Source organism: Pleurodeles waltl, chromosome 6, assembly GCF_031143425.1.
Source record: "Pleurodeles waltl isolate 20211129_DDA chromosome 6, aPleWal1.hap1.20221129, whole genome shotgun sequence".
NCBI classification, from domain to species: Eukaryota; Metazoa; Chordata; class Amphibia; order Caudata; family Salamandridae; genus Pleurodeles; species Pleurodeles waltl.
The window spans coordinates 1,447,759,261-1,447,773,748 of record NC_090445.1 but is presented as its reverse complement, the minus strand read 5'-3'; the positions used below and the strand labels follow the sequence as shown (position 1 = coordinate 1,447,773,748).

Below are 14,488 nucleotides of genomic sequence, written 5' to 3'. Positions count from 1 at the left end.
GCGGTGTTCTGGTGACGGGGGTCTGGCGGCAGAGCAGCCCCCATGGATCCCGTCCCCTCCCAGAGGATCAACGGACAAGGTAAGTGATCGTCCGTTAGGGAAGGGGGATCAGGGGGTGTTGTCTGTTGTGTGCGTGCATGGGGGTGTGCGTGTGAGTATGTAGAGGAGGTGTGTGAGTGCGTGTATGCATGCGGGGGGTGTTGTGTGTATGGGAAATGTGTGCGGGTTGGTGTGTGTGCATGTCTGTTTGTATGTGTGCGGGTATGTGTTGTAGTTTATGTGTGCGTGTAGGGGTGTGTGTATGTGCATGTTGGGGGTGGGGAGGGGGTGTGTGTATGTGCATGTTGGGGGTGGGGGGTCCTGCCACCTTTAGGGGATAGCAGGGGGGTGGGGGGTGTGGGGGGAGGCCTCCGGGGTGGGGGAGACCCCTATAAGTGCCAGGGAAGGAATTCCCTGGCACTGATAGTGCCTACCGCCATGGATTTTGTGGCGGTTCCAAACCACCTGAAATCCATGGCGGTATGCAGGGTCCTGATACCGGCGACGGCCGACGGGCTGGAGACCGAAGTCTCCAGCCCAGGGGTCGTCACTGCCCTGGCGGTCGGAGTGGAGAAGTGGCAGATGACCATGGCGGTAACCACCATGGTCATGATTCCATTTTCTTTTCCGCCGGCCTGTTGGCGGTATTACCACAACTTCTCCCCACCCACCAGGGTCTTAATGAGGGCCTTTGTCATTCTTTTATCACCGTAGAGATTTTGAGGCTGCGATTTTAAATGAACAATAACAGCTCCTGATGACGTTCTTTATATAACATGCGTTGGCTTAAAGAGAAGCCCTCTATTAAGGAAAACCTATTAACAACGCCATCGATTTAAAAGTTACTTGCTTTCAATAACAACATTTTTCTTATGGATATATCATCTTCCTCAAGATTCCTCATCTTTAGTAAATCTCTAGGCGCTACACATGTCTGGAGAAACTTTTCTTTGTTGTAGCTCTTCAGCACCACTAGGTGCTACCATCTGGCGCCAGCCACAACTCCACCCAATGGACATGACTCCACTATTGTAGAAAAGGTGCCACGCAGATACCAGTTTCTGATACTTTTCCTTCAGACGGACTCAACAGGAGAGTAGGGAGGGTTGTCAAGATTCTAAAGGAAGATAATGAGTCCACTAGAAATATGGTTACCAATGATAAGTATTTTTTCTTTTTATGGAAACACCTTGCTGCAGATTTCTCACCTTCAGAATGAATCCCAAAGCAATACCCTCGGGAACTGGCAATGAGTATGGGTGATTTACCAATTAAATTCTGCAGCACAGCCCTGACAAAATGTCTATCGCTGCATGCTAGGGATATTAGACAGTAATATTTAGCAAATGTATGCTGGGATGACCGCATGGTCGATCGGCAGATATCAGGACTGGAAAAACTCTAGTTGAGCTGTAGAAGTAGTCATGGTCCTAGTGGAGTAGACACAACACAAATACCCTCCTGAGAGCATTCTTGCCAAAGGCCTATCAAATCTGAATGGTTAGTATGACCCAATGTCACCACCTTGCCTTTCTTGGTTTCGGCAAAGCCCACAAATAACTGATCATTCCCTGTGTCCGGCTGAGTGAAGTTGATGTAGGTGAGCACCCTAAAGTCTTTCACACCTCCGTGGTGGGATGAAGGGGAGAAAAGAAGTTTGGAAGGCTGATAGGCTGGGCCATTTGAAAGGCCAAAACACATTGGACAAGAAGCCTGAACAGGACAAGCTTGATTGAGTAAAGTGGGTAAACTGACAGGGCATAAAGTTCTCTCACCCAAGTGCAGAAGTTATTGAAATGAATACTGTCTTCAAAGTAAGAAGTTGAACTGGACAGCTAGGAATTGGCTCAAAAGGAGATGCCATCAGGAAAGTAAACGCAAGATTCAAATCCAACTGAGGAACAATGATCGGAGAAGGAGGAAACCAAGTAAAGCAAAATCTACAGAAAACCTATATCTAAAGGTAAACTCAACTATCAAGGCTAATCAGGGAGACACTTGAAAGCAGTCAGGGCAGTCATGTAATCCTTGACAGTGGCTTCATCCACCCCTGCTGTGCAAGAGACAGTGTGAAAGGAAGGATACCAGAAAAGCATGAATAAATGATTCCTAGCCTTTTGATCAGTGATCTTCATAAATAGATTTTGTAGTGGGTGTCTTAGAGCGAAGATGATTTCTGCAAGTTCATTGTGGAGGCAAAAAGATGCTAACTGATCCAGCACAATCACCACCTGTAGAGCTCCAGTACTTTAGGATTGGAGTGGAGAACCTGCTGCAAGAGAAGATCTGCCCTGTGCAGGAGACGTAGAGATGGGTGAATGCTGAGTGTCAACAGATCAATGTACCAGATTATACGTACCCACCAAAACATTAGACTTGGGTACCTCGGAGAGCAAAGTCATATCCATAGTCTCCACGGACCGCCACCTGTGACATAGAGTTCATAGTGTCTTCCTTTACCCAATGTGGTAAAGGAAGACGCTTCCTCCCATCAGACCCCCCCACCCTGGAGGGATAAAACCAGTCCCCTTCTCAGGAGGTGTCTGGATAATTTGTATTTTGCAAATCAAGGTAAAGACCTGCATCAGGAGGAAGTAGATTATCAGCCTCAGAATTATCATCTTCCATTTGCCCATAGCCCTTATCAACCAATCTTAAGGCACTGGAGTTGAGACAAATATTTCCGCCATAAAGGCACATTTTTGGGCCCAAGAAAGAGACAATTCTGTAAGGCAAATTCCAACCTTCTCTTGTGCCACATGGATAATTTCAGCCGACTTTGAGAGTAATGTCAGTAATGACTCCTAATACACTGCTGAAACCAGGACAGTGTCGTAGATGGTGCCAGTCGATGGCTTTGTCTTAGGTGTTGAGGCCTGAGCCTTGGATGCATAGACGTTGTAGCCTAAAAGGGCAGTTCCACACGTAGGGAGTTGCTCAGAGTGCACCAGAGCTGTCCTGAAATTGTTCAACCTGATTAGCGAAAGGCCTCGACATGTGTGGGGTCAAATGACAGAGCTGTAAAATCCATCTAAATCTTCTACAGCTTTGGAACAGACTTCAAGGATGACGGAGAGCTTGTGATCGGGGAATGGCATAGTGACTGAGACTAGTCATAGGACAGTTTCAAGGAAGAAGTTTTCTCCTTCCAATGAGGCTTCTTTTTGTGGGAAAAACTTTTGAGAGACTGTTTTTACCCTGGAGACTTATCTGTAAGAGAAGGGGTAAGCTTTGGTATGTTCATGAGGGCCTTGGCCAGGAACAAAGTGGCATTGCTCCTTTTTGGGCTTCAGCTATCTCAGGCTACACGAACCGCATGCTGTGGCATAGAGTTCCATCCAAGACAGCACATTAAACAATTGTGAGGATTTGATAAAGACATTTGCTTGCAGCAGTTACAGCAGTACATAAACCCTGAAACCTTCGAAGGAGGTATTTGATCCGGTTGTTTCTGAGGAAAATATTTGTCTGAAGCACCCATAGGGAGCTTTGGTTCATGCCAATGAGGCATGGAAAAACAGAAACTGACATCAGGGAACATGTTGATGCCTTTTATACACCGTTGTTGTAATCTTCTGAAGGTGGAGATAGTGCTAGATCTGAGTCTTGCCATGTAGTGGTGCCTGAGCTACCGCGTGGAAAATCTTTTCTAGATCATTTTGACATTTGGGGACTATTCTAAAGATGAGATTCTGCAGTAAGTTGTATTTATCAGAAATACATTTTTACCATAAACTGAATTAATTACAATAGTATTATTCGAAACTTTAAATTCATATATAAGTTCTTATACTTTTTGTCGGTGAAGTTTGAGGATATTATTATTGATTTCTGTTCATCTTGTTCTTATAGGAGTTTCTGTCAGCACTAAACTCAAGCGACTATCATAGGTAAGTAATAAACGGGTATTCCATCAATCTATACAAGTCACAAATGTATGTAATAAGATTCCCGCTGTTTTACAAATATGCATATCCCTGTACTCTTTCCAAAAAACACACACCCCCTGCACTTCAAAACCAGCACACAAGATACAATTTTTGACATTTTACTAAACAAACATCAGCCATTTTGTATTTTGGCATATAAGAATGTAGGCACAGTGAAAAAGCACAGTTTGATATATATTATATATATATAGATCAAAATGACATTGAGCAAAAGCTCTGCCATTGAAGTAAAGATTTGTCTTTTATTTCTTTACTCTAAGATAAACTATGATTTTCTTTATCAGCCACATGTTACAATGTATTCACTCCGTAAAGCACGTAGTGTCATGATTCATTGAAAAGGATTGATATATCACTACATCTGGTAACTGCTGTCAAAATGTGTTTGGGAACTTGTACCATGCAGTGTATGACTTTTTGATAACTTAATATAAATTTCTGACACTCTAAGCTAACTGTTCTACATGCATAATACCATGTGTTCCTGCTCATTCGACATCATCATCTTTTAACTAGGAACATTGGCAACTGGGGCAGTGGTGTTCTATGACCACAAACTAATGGAAAAGGAGTGTGAATAAAGAATCTAATAATGCACACAGTGGTGAACTGAAACACGGTTTACTGGGTGTTCATACTGCTGTTACTGTGTTGTGCCTGTACTGCTGTTTTGCATTCACATTTTCAATAAGCCCTATATTGAGGCAGATGTCTCCATAAACACATTTATGGCACTAATCTTGTTAACTAAACTCCATATTTATTTTACTGCCTTTATTTCCATGGAACAATGACACAGCGAAAGGGAATCCTTAGGCACACAAACCAGGTAACTTTAAATTCTTACATAAAACCTATGGTGAGGGTAACAGTGAATACATGAATCTAGGAAGCAGAACTTGTTAAGGATTGACACATGGCTGCATTCTTAGGTACTTCTTGACTACCTTACATATGCAGGCCAATGTGACTTTTTGACATGTGATCCCTGGAAAGGTATTTGTGGAACACATTTATTGTTAAGCAGATGCTCCTGCATATTTTGTACGGCAAGGTGACTGGTGGATATAGGATCTATGGTAAGGCAACACTTGTAGACATTACACTTAATAGGGTAATCATATGTGACAAATACACAGGAAACTGATGTCTACAGACATGAGCTTTGGTGAAGTGACGTTCGGGCAGATGACCCAGACTGAATGTGACAACAGATTATGCGACCCATGATAAACTGATACAGCTCTTGTACAGCAGCCCCTGTATGAGGTGATTACTGGATACACTACCCATGAGAAGGTAAACATTAACCAAAGGATCCATGGTAAGGCCTGTGTCCCCTTCACACTGCTGTAATAAACAATCTCAGGGAGAACCAGCACTCACTGAAGAACATTGAAATTGTGCACAAAGAACTTGATCCTGAGAAAAAGAGTGAAATTGATGATGGATGATTTTCTTTTGGCCTGGTCAGCCCAGCCATCAGGAGCCACTTTATACAGAACATCTTCGTTGTCCAAAAAAAAGAACTCCTTGTCTGTGTGAGAAGCAGAAAACATAGAAGAATTTAAAATTCATTATCATCAACATTCTACACAGCATTGATAGAACACTATTCCTGATAAGGAGTGGGAAAGAAGGCTACACTTGAGGCGGTAAGTGGCTGTTGCTGGAATCTCTACTCAATAGAGGAAAACATCAAAAAAGGAAAAACACCACTATCAATCAAAGACACCTTGGTATGAGTGAGGTGAACAAAGCTTGTGCATGAAAGGAACACTCAGACACGGACAACATGCAACTATGTAAACACAGGAAGTATGCAGAGAGAACATCAAACTACTAAGGTGGAACTTCTCGAGCTCCTCAAGAGTTACGTGGAAAACACTGCTAAATGGCTAAGTGTATGGCTGAAAGCACTAAAAGCAGATCCGATTGATAAGAACTCTATGACTGCACATACATGAACCAATGTTAAGAATCTCTCTGCAAAAGCAGACAACGTATTATCTCACTTGAAACTGCAGTTCTGTAGTAATTCAACTAATGCAAAATAGTATTTACGGTTACAATTACCCCTTTATATCTTGCCCAAATTACCTCACCTATTGTGATTTGCAGAGTACTCTGTAATGTCTACTGAGATATTTAAGGGACCTCAGAACCCATTTACTTCAGGATTCATGGAGAGCACGACAAACATAACTCAGCACTTGTTGCCATGATACATTGAGATCTTATCCAGCAAATGTTCTTCTCACCACTCTCAAGATCTAATGGAAACTCATGGATCAGATTTTTGCATGTGCTTTCCAGGGCTAAGTTGATTCACATGTGTTACATTTTACTACTCACTCCTTTCCAAGTCCATTTGGGATTCATCTAATGTACCTTGGAACTTCCTCCCTCAAGGAAGCATTGAAAATTCATCAATAATATGGTATTACACAGTCGAGTAATGCACCTCTTGCATTAACTGATCAAGATCTAGTGGTAATTCATTAGTGCCCGCTGTTTTCATAAATCAATCTCCACTGGAGCGTCAGGTTAGGAGCTTATATAATGCCTGTCAGAAATCAAAATTCACTAGGAACTCATATTGTGAAAATGTTCATTGAGATGGCAATTACCCCCTTAATCCACAAACTAACAACTGTCAGCACATACTCATCGCTTGAACCTCAATGGAGGCAATCAGCATCTAAGTTCATGGTCTTGAAGACTACAGTGAAGTAGTCTGAGATCAATCATATAGTGGAGCAGTCTACACAGAATTATTATAAGCATTACTCTGTATCAGGCACCGTCTGAAGTTGAATTTACGGGGAGTTGTTAACTAAGACTGCCCATGAGACACAAACTGCTGTTTAAGCACATCATTGACAAACTCACCTTTCATGAATGCCAACCCAAAATAGAAATATTCTTCCAGGTTTGCGTGTGCCATTACCATATCGAAGACATCCCTGGCCTTGGACTTGATGTCACAATTTACCTCCAGGCATTGTCCATTTGGTAAAATCACATAGAGGCATCTTTGAGATAAATATGACTTCCCCCTTTTAGTCTGTAAATCAAACAAGGATTATTTTTTGTACTTTTTTGTGAAACATCACTTCATTTGTGTTTCTGATTATAGTAATCAAATAGATACTTACCACAATAGACCGGGGTAATTCTAAGGTCACTGCTGGCTCCCCAGCCATTAGGACAAATTCTGGCTGTGAAAACTGAGGAATTAACAAGAGATGAGCATCTCTGTTACACATTTCATTAGGATGAGAGACTTGTGAATTAATGTTGTTTTTTAATATTTTTATTAATTGCAGAACAATAAAAAGTAACAATGCTGCTACAGTACAAATAAAACATGTGACAGGATTGGCAGGATGAAAAATGCATGGTCGATGAAGGGGAGCAATACATAATAATTAGCGAACCTAGCAACATGTCTGTAGACCTATAGATAGAAACTGGCCAAATAAAAGAGGCAGCCAGGCCGAGACATACTAACAGCGGCACATTAGGTGGTGGTGCTATCCAGAGTCTGTAAGTAAGTACACAAAGGGGCCCAAATGTCTGAGTCTAGAAGTGGAGGGTTGAAAGGATGCATAAGCATCACTAGTCATGTCACAGTACTGCATGTCAGTTAACCAATCAGCTGTAGTGAGTGGGGATAGTGAGTGGGGAGCTGCTGCCCCAGTGGAGGACGATGCAACGTTTAGCAAGGAGTATGGCCATCACAGTGTATCTGTGAGCACCAGGGCTCAGGGGCTTAATGTAACCCAATAAGACCATGAGGGGATAAGGATCGACTGTAAGGTCGAGCACGGTGGAGAGTACGGTAAAGATAGCCACCCAGTAACAATGGACCACACTACAGGTCCAGGTGAGATGAGCAAAATCTGCCTGTGGGGCCTGGCAGCAAGGGCAATGGTGGGACCTAGGGAGGTCATAGCGGGCCAGGGTCTTGGACGTGATGTAAGCCCTATGTAGAAATGTCAAATGCAGGAGCTTATGTCGACTATTAGGGGATACTCGTTGTGCTTGTGTGCAGCAGTATGTCCAAGTCTTATCAGGCCAAGGTCCGGTTCCCAAGCCACTTGGGCTGGGAAGGTACGTGCGGGTCTCAACGCCAGGCAAGCATGATAAAGGCAAGATACCAATCTGGAGTTATCGGACAAAGTGATCACCTTGGAGAGAGGCAAGAAGTCAGCAGGTGCATCAGGGTAGGAGGTGAGTTTCCCACGCAAGGTGCACATAATCGGATGCAAACAAACCTGTCAATCAGGGAGGAAGCCTCAGCAGAGTAGAAGGCAAGACAGAGGTCGATACAGCCGTCAACCATTAAATCTGCCATGGTATGAAGGTGGCGAGACGTTAGTGTGCTCTGCACTATTGCCTCCTGAGTGCGTGGCAGCCAGGTTTTTTTTTAAAGAGGAATATAGGGGAGTATAAGAGAGGCACACTAAGCACCTTACGGAGTTTGGTCCAAGCCCAGCAAGTTGTGGAAAGCATGTGTATATCCCAGGATTCGCTGGCTAGGCCTAGAGGGAGGAGTGACACCAACGCCATTGGGAGTGCCTGTTAAGATTCCGGTTTAACCTAGGGGAGTCGAGCATCCGGGTTGTACCAATAGTATGAGAAATTGCATTGGGCCACTAAATAGTATAGCTGGAAGTCAGGTACTGCAAAACCGCCCCGCTCATAAGAGAGAGTTAAAGTGTCCCAGACAATTCTGGGGCAGCAATTGGCCCATTTTACTCGGCGCAAAAGACTGTGCAGTGTCAAAAAGGAGTTGGTTAGGGGACTAGGAATATTAAAAAAAAGATAGAGGAAACGAGGCAGCATTACTATTTAAATGATGGCTATCTGCTCGGCGATGGATAGCGGGAGCTGGTACCATCTTTTGATTTGAGAAGAGAGTTTAACAATGGCCGGAATAGTTAAGGCAGACAACTTCCTCTATATTTCTATGTAGGAAGATGGCAAAGATAATTAGGTGCATCTGAGCACCATTGTAGAGGAAATTCTAGTGGGCACGGTATGGTGGCATCGGTCAAGGAAAAGAGTTCTGATTTGTGCCAGTAGATGGAGAGGCCGGAAAAAACAATGTAGCATATCATTTGTCTGATGAGTGAGGGGAGGGGAGTCTGGGCTTTGTGCATAAAAAGGAAACTATTATCAGAATATAGAGAGGCCTGGAGAGTCCCTTTGGTAAAATGCAGACCCCTGTGAAGGTTTTCGTCCTGAAAATGGCAAATGAGAGGGTCGAGGACAATTATATAAAGAAGAGGGGAGGTGGGGCAGCCTTGCCTTGTGCCCCTGGATATGAGAAAGGCCTCAGTCAAGTAGCAATTGATGTGTATAGAAGCATACTAAGATCAAAGAAATTGAGCGTCAATCCTAGTTTGAGTAAGGTGGCCTTCCGAATGGACCATTCGAGAGTGTCGAACACTTTCTCAGCATCCAAGAGGGCTACTGCCACAGGAAGAGTGGGAAAGATTTGATTAAGGACCAAGAAGACTGCACGTAGATTTATGGCAGCAGAGCAATGCAGTCCAAAGTGCGTCTGCGGAGGAAAGATAATCTGGTAGAGCAATAGCGATAAGTGGGTGCCAATAACCTTGGCTAGGATTTTGTTATCATGACTGAGGCGGTATGATGTGCAATGCTCTAAGGATTTGCTTGGCTTACGCAACAAGGTCATTACTGCTTTGCGCAGGAGGGAGAATGCCATCCTTGAGGGCCTCAGTGTATAAATGTAGAAGATGGGGAATCAGCACCTGCTTGAAGTCTTATAAAAATTACTGGGGAGGCCGTCAAGGCCTGGGACGTTGGTCCCTCATAGTCGTCAATGGCTTGTGCAATCTCATCCGATGTAATCAGGGACGCTAAAAACTGTCTTTGACCATCCGTGATCCACACCCTGGCCACTTTGGAGAGGTAGGAGTGAAGGACGTCCAGCATGCCCATGAGACGAGAGGAATAGAGGTGCTGATAAAAGGAGAGGAACTCCTGAATGGTGGAGGTGTTGTCAGCAGTGGTTGTGCCAGAGTCTGTGACAATACTAGTGATGTAGGAGGCCTGGTACTTAGGGTGAAGCGATGCAGGAGGCCTGGTACTTAGGGCTCGCCCTCTCTGTAGTGCCAGGCCCGGGCATATTTACCAAGGTAGGCCACCTCGTGCTCTACCAGCTCCCTGAAGTCTTTTAAGAGAGTAGCCAATCTATGGGAGTGTGAGTCAGTCGTTGCATCAAGAGCGCAAAGTTCACACTCCACCCCAGCCACCTCAGCGCGAATGCCACGCAAGAGATGACCGCATGTTTAGAGATACAAATGCCATGGATGTAAGCCTTAAAGGCCTCCCGTAGTGTAGCATACTTAAGGACGGAGCCCACATTGAGTTGAAATTATTTGGTAATGGTCGTTAGCAGATCAGATTTGAAAGAAGTGTCAAGTAGGGCATTGTCAGGGAGATGCCAGGTGTGTGGATAAGGGGAGTGAGATAGGAAAAAAAGAGTAAGCAGAACCGGGCGGTCTGAGAGCATGCGGGGCAAGTTATCTATAGCTGAAAGCGTCAGCATGGCAGACCGGGAAAAGAACCAGTAATCAGTGCATGACCAAGAGTCATGTGGAGGGGTATAGAAGGTGTAACCTCGTGTGCATGGGTGAAAGGAGCACCACGAGTCCGACAAGTGGTTTGTCTGTAAAATGTCAAGTAGGGCTTGGAGGGAGCAGGGCTTGGCTATGATAATGGATCCAGAAGGGTCAAGAAGCGAGTTCAGAGGGATGTTAAAGTCACCTCCTCGGAGGGTATAGCAGCGGAATGTTGAGTTTACAGATCAGCAATGGTGGCAAAACATTTGGGCGAGTCAATGTTGGGAGCATAGACGTTAATAGCAGGATAAAATGGCCGGCATAGGTGCCAGAGATCAGGAGATATCTGCCATGGGGATCAGTGAGTTGGCGGTGGAAGATGAAAGAAAGGGATCTGTGGATCAAAATACAGACTCCCCTAGCATAGAAGCTATAGTGTAAGAAATAGTTGTGACCGACCCCCAAGAGGAGGTAAATGTGCAGTCTGCATGAGGTGCCAAGTGAGTTTCTTAGAGAAAGGCTAGTTGAACATTGTGCCTGTTCATGTAGGAAAGGACAAGACGTCCCTTTCAGTGATTGCATCCACAGACATTTCAGGAAATGTGGGAAAAAGAAAAGTCATGCACATGTTCACTTGAGTATGCATTGTAGATTAAAAAAACAGAAGGATACATAGCCAAGAAGTAGATACCACCAATCCATTGGTGTAAGAAGCACACGGCGGTAGCTAACAGAGAAAAAATATAACACAACAAATAGCATAAGTCGTTGAATCCCCACCTGAACACCCTCACACCCCAATTCCCAGAATCAGACGTGGCAGATTAGAAGCAGAACAGAAAGAAACAAACACTGTAGAAGTGTGTACACTGTGGGAGGTGGTAATGTCCCTGGGAGCATGGCCGTCTGTTGTATTGGTGAGGTCAAACAGAAATGATTAATATGGATGATTTCCAGAGGAGTGGATTAGTCACCAGTAGGGATGGACTCCCAGGAGTGGCACAGTACATACAGGAGAGCATCCCAGGGCAGCCAGTCACACCGGGGAAAGTACAGAGAGTGAGGAAGGTTGTGCACTGGACCTCAGACTGGTCGACATGAGAGGGTGAGTGAGCTGTTGCATCCTCAGTTGTAGTGGTGGATGAAGTTTTGGATGGCTTAGAAGAGTCCAGATATGTTAGCAGAACTGTGCTACTTCTGCGGGGCTGCTGAAGATCTAGGAGTGGTCCTCGAGATCTAGGCGAAGGAGTGCAGGGTAAGCATGCTGTATTTCAGGCCTTGTTTGTGAAGTGTTCTTGACATCTGCAAATTTCCGCCGAGCATCTTGCACAGCCTGTGTGAAGTCCGGGAAGAAGGATCATATGGCACCTTGGTAGTAAATAGGACTTCATTTGCGCACTAGTCTTAGGGCCGTGTTGTGCTAATTGAGTAATCCCACAATGATTGGATGAAAAAGGGAGCTCATAGGTGCAAGAGGGGCCAAGGAGCGATGTGCACGCTCCACCAGGCACGTCTCGTTGAAGGACTGTCTACCAGAGAGTTACACAAGAAGATTTTCAACTAACACGAGTGGTTAAGTTTGCTGACCGCGTGGAGTGCGCAGAGCCTCAATGGATATTTTTATGGGCAAGCGCAAAGTAAAGTAATCTCTCGTTGGGTTCAAACCACGCCCAGGTCACGTCAGTCTCTTTCATTGGTTCCCGGGCTTGCTCTTTAAAATTTCATTTGTGAAAGGCATGCATACATCATTCCTTTTCCGGTGTTTAGCCCGCCTACACAGCACTGGTAAACTACTAGAAAGATATGAGGCTCGATGTTTTGAGCCTTGTTTCTGGACTACTTTATCTGTTAATTTTCTCCGCAGCGCGATCACGCTGCATTTTACATAGCGCGATCGCGCTGTTTTTTTTCTTTTAATTTGTGTGGCAAGAAAACGTTAGGTTAGGAGTTTACAACGCAAATAGCGCCAACTAGAGCAAATAGGAGCCCCGTTGCATTTAAAATGGTTGTTTTCTGTTTGGGATCGCCTCGGCCCATGATGCACTATAGATGGGTGCCGGTAGTAGGAGCAATAAACTGCAGTGAACAGAGGTTGCTGGACAAAGACTGTTGCAGTGCCGCTCGGCCGACGAGGAAGCCACCCGGCGCTGGAAATTAAATCGGCAGGTTTCCTCAAAGGGGGTCGGCAGATGTAGTGTTGTGGGGGGTGGAGAAAGGCAAAGGCTGTAGAGCAATGGAGCCTAATACCTCCCCTCCCCTGGTACTCACAGAGCGCTGCGGCGTGTGGTGGTATGAGTCAGTCACAGTCTCAGCACTCGCGGTTAAGGAGCGCTGAGAGATATCACCGCCATCCGGCCCAGGTGTACAGCAAGGCAGGCCATCGGGGGGAGACCAACACACTAAGGCCCCCCAAGCACTGCCAGGTGTATCTGCGGAAGGTGCCGCACCGATGCCTCATTCTGTCAGCTCATACGTCACGGCGAAAGGTGCACAGATGCCACACCGCCAATGGCCCAGGAGTGTACAGCGCGTAAGGAAGAATCCGGTGGCACTACAAGGTGCAGTAATGTCAGGACGCAGAGTCAAACCGCTGCTCTCATGCTCGTCCACGACCCCTGTTGTTGCGGGGCCTATGAGAGCCAGGTTGCGGAAGGGTCCGGACCAGAGAGGCAGCGGTCAGGGGCCGATCATCAGGGGGAGCCATCCCCATCAGAGAAATCACCTTTCAAGGGGGGGGAAGTCTGGAAATCAGAAAGGACGGCCGCCGTACCCCTGGAGCTTCAGCGCCGCACAAACATCTTGGCTGCCGGTGTGACCACACCCAGTGTGAAAACTATGTAGTAGTACAAATGTTATATGATGAGCTCATACTGTAACAGACAATAGAGACCAGCTGAGGACAAATCCATTGCCTGCACATCCTGTGCAACTCCTCATATAGGACCTGGAGGGGAGAAGGATCACAAATTGTGGAGCTTTAGGGGAAGAAGGGCACTGAGCTAAAGACAGACACATGATTTCAAGGAATGGATGTAGTGGAGGAAGCAGGCTCTCTATAGACTACAGGATACGAGACATATGCACAATTACACCAGGGATAGATGAACAACAAGAGGTCCCGAACTGTTATTTGAAAGACAGGAACCTTAGGATCAGTATCTGAAAGAGAGCAATAACATTTGGCAGAGGACCCTATAGCGTGATTTTAAAAATTGGAAAAACTTTGGAACAGGACAAGAATATTTCAGCAAACATCAGCTGGGGAAGATTAAAACAAATAAAGGCCAAGAGCTATACTACGCAAATAAATGAGATTCCTGCATCTCAAAGACATAATCGGTAGACTTCATTAAATACCCGGAAGATGCTTGTCACATAAGGAAGAAAACATGTATTTTGCTGTGGTTCCATCCTGGCCACTGGGTTACACTAGGGGTTTACATTTTTCATTAGCGTAGGTCCATATCAAGCTACCTGACTGAAAACCCCAATTGTATATTAACTGCTTGAAATTACAATGGATGGCACAGGGCCAATCATGCAAGAAATTGTACCATTCAAAGGACGGGACATACAAACATATTGTAGATGGCTTAGTAGGGAACAGAGTCATTTATAGGTGAATAAGAAAAGTCATTTATATAGGAACAAGTACCGCAGTCCTTGCGGTCTCGACTATTACCTATCAGTAGGAGGTGCAGCAACTTTGTGGAGGAACTAAATAGTGCTATTTTACCTCTGCACTCAGCCAACGCAGACATCCCATATTTTCTCACGTTGAGTTACAGATACTTTCCTTCTGGGTGGTCAACAGATGTGCAGCTAACAATAATCTTTAAAACTTTCAGCAGGGATACCACTAAACTCCCCTACAAGTGACAGTTGCCAAAAAACTCCTTA

At 45.0% G+C, this 14,488-nt stretch overlaps 1 protein-coding gene across 1 annotated transcript in view; it reads right to left on the bottom strand.

Moving 5' to 3' along the window:
• The window catches only part of FRMPD2 (FERM and PDZ domain containing 2), a 393,759-nt gene that overhangs the window by 298,502 nt on the left and 80,769 nt on the right, over positions 1-14,488 (bottom strand). Inside the window, exons 9-11 of the mRNA XM_069240896.1 lie at positions 7,148-7,219; positions 6,882-7,056; positions 5,376-5,526 (exon numbers count right to left, since the gene is read on the bottom strand). Coding sequence (XP_069096997.1) covers positions 5,376-5,526; positions 6,882-7,056; positions 7,148-7,219 — 398 coding nt within the window. The remainder of the gene's footprint in view (positions 1-5,375; positions 5,527-6,881; positions 7,057-7,147; positions 7,220-14,488) is intronic.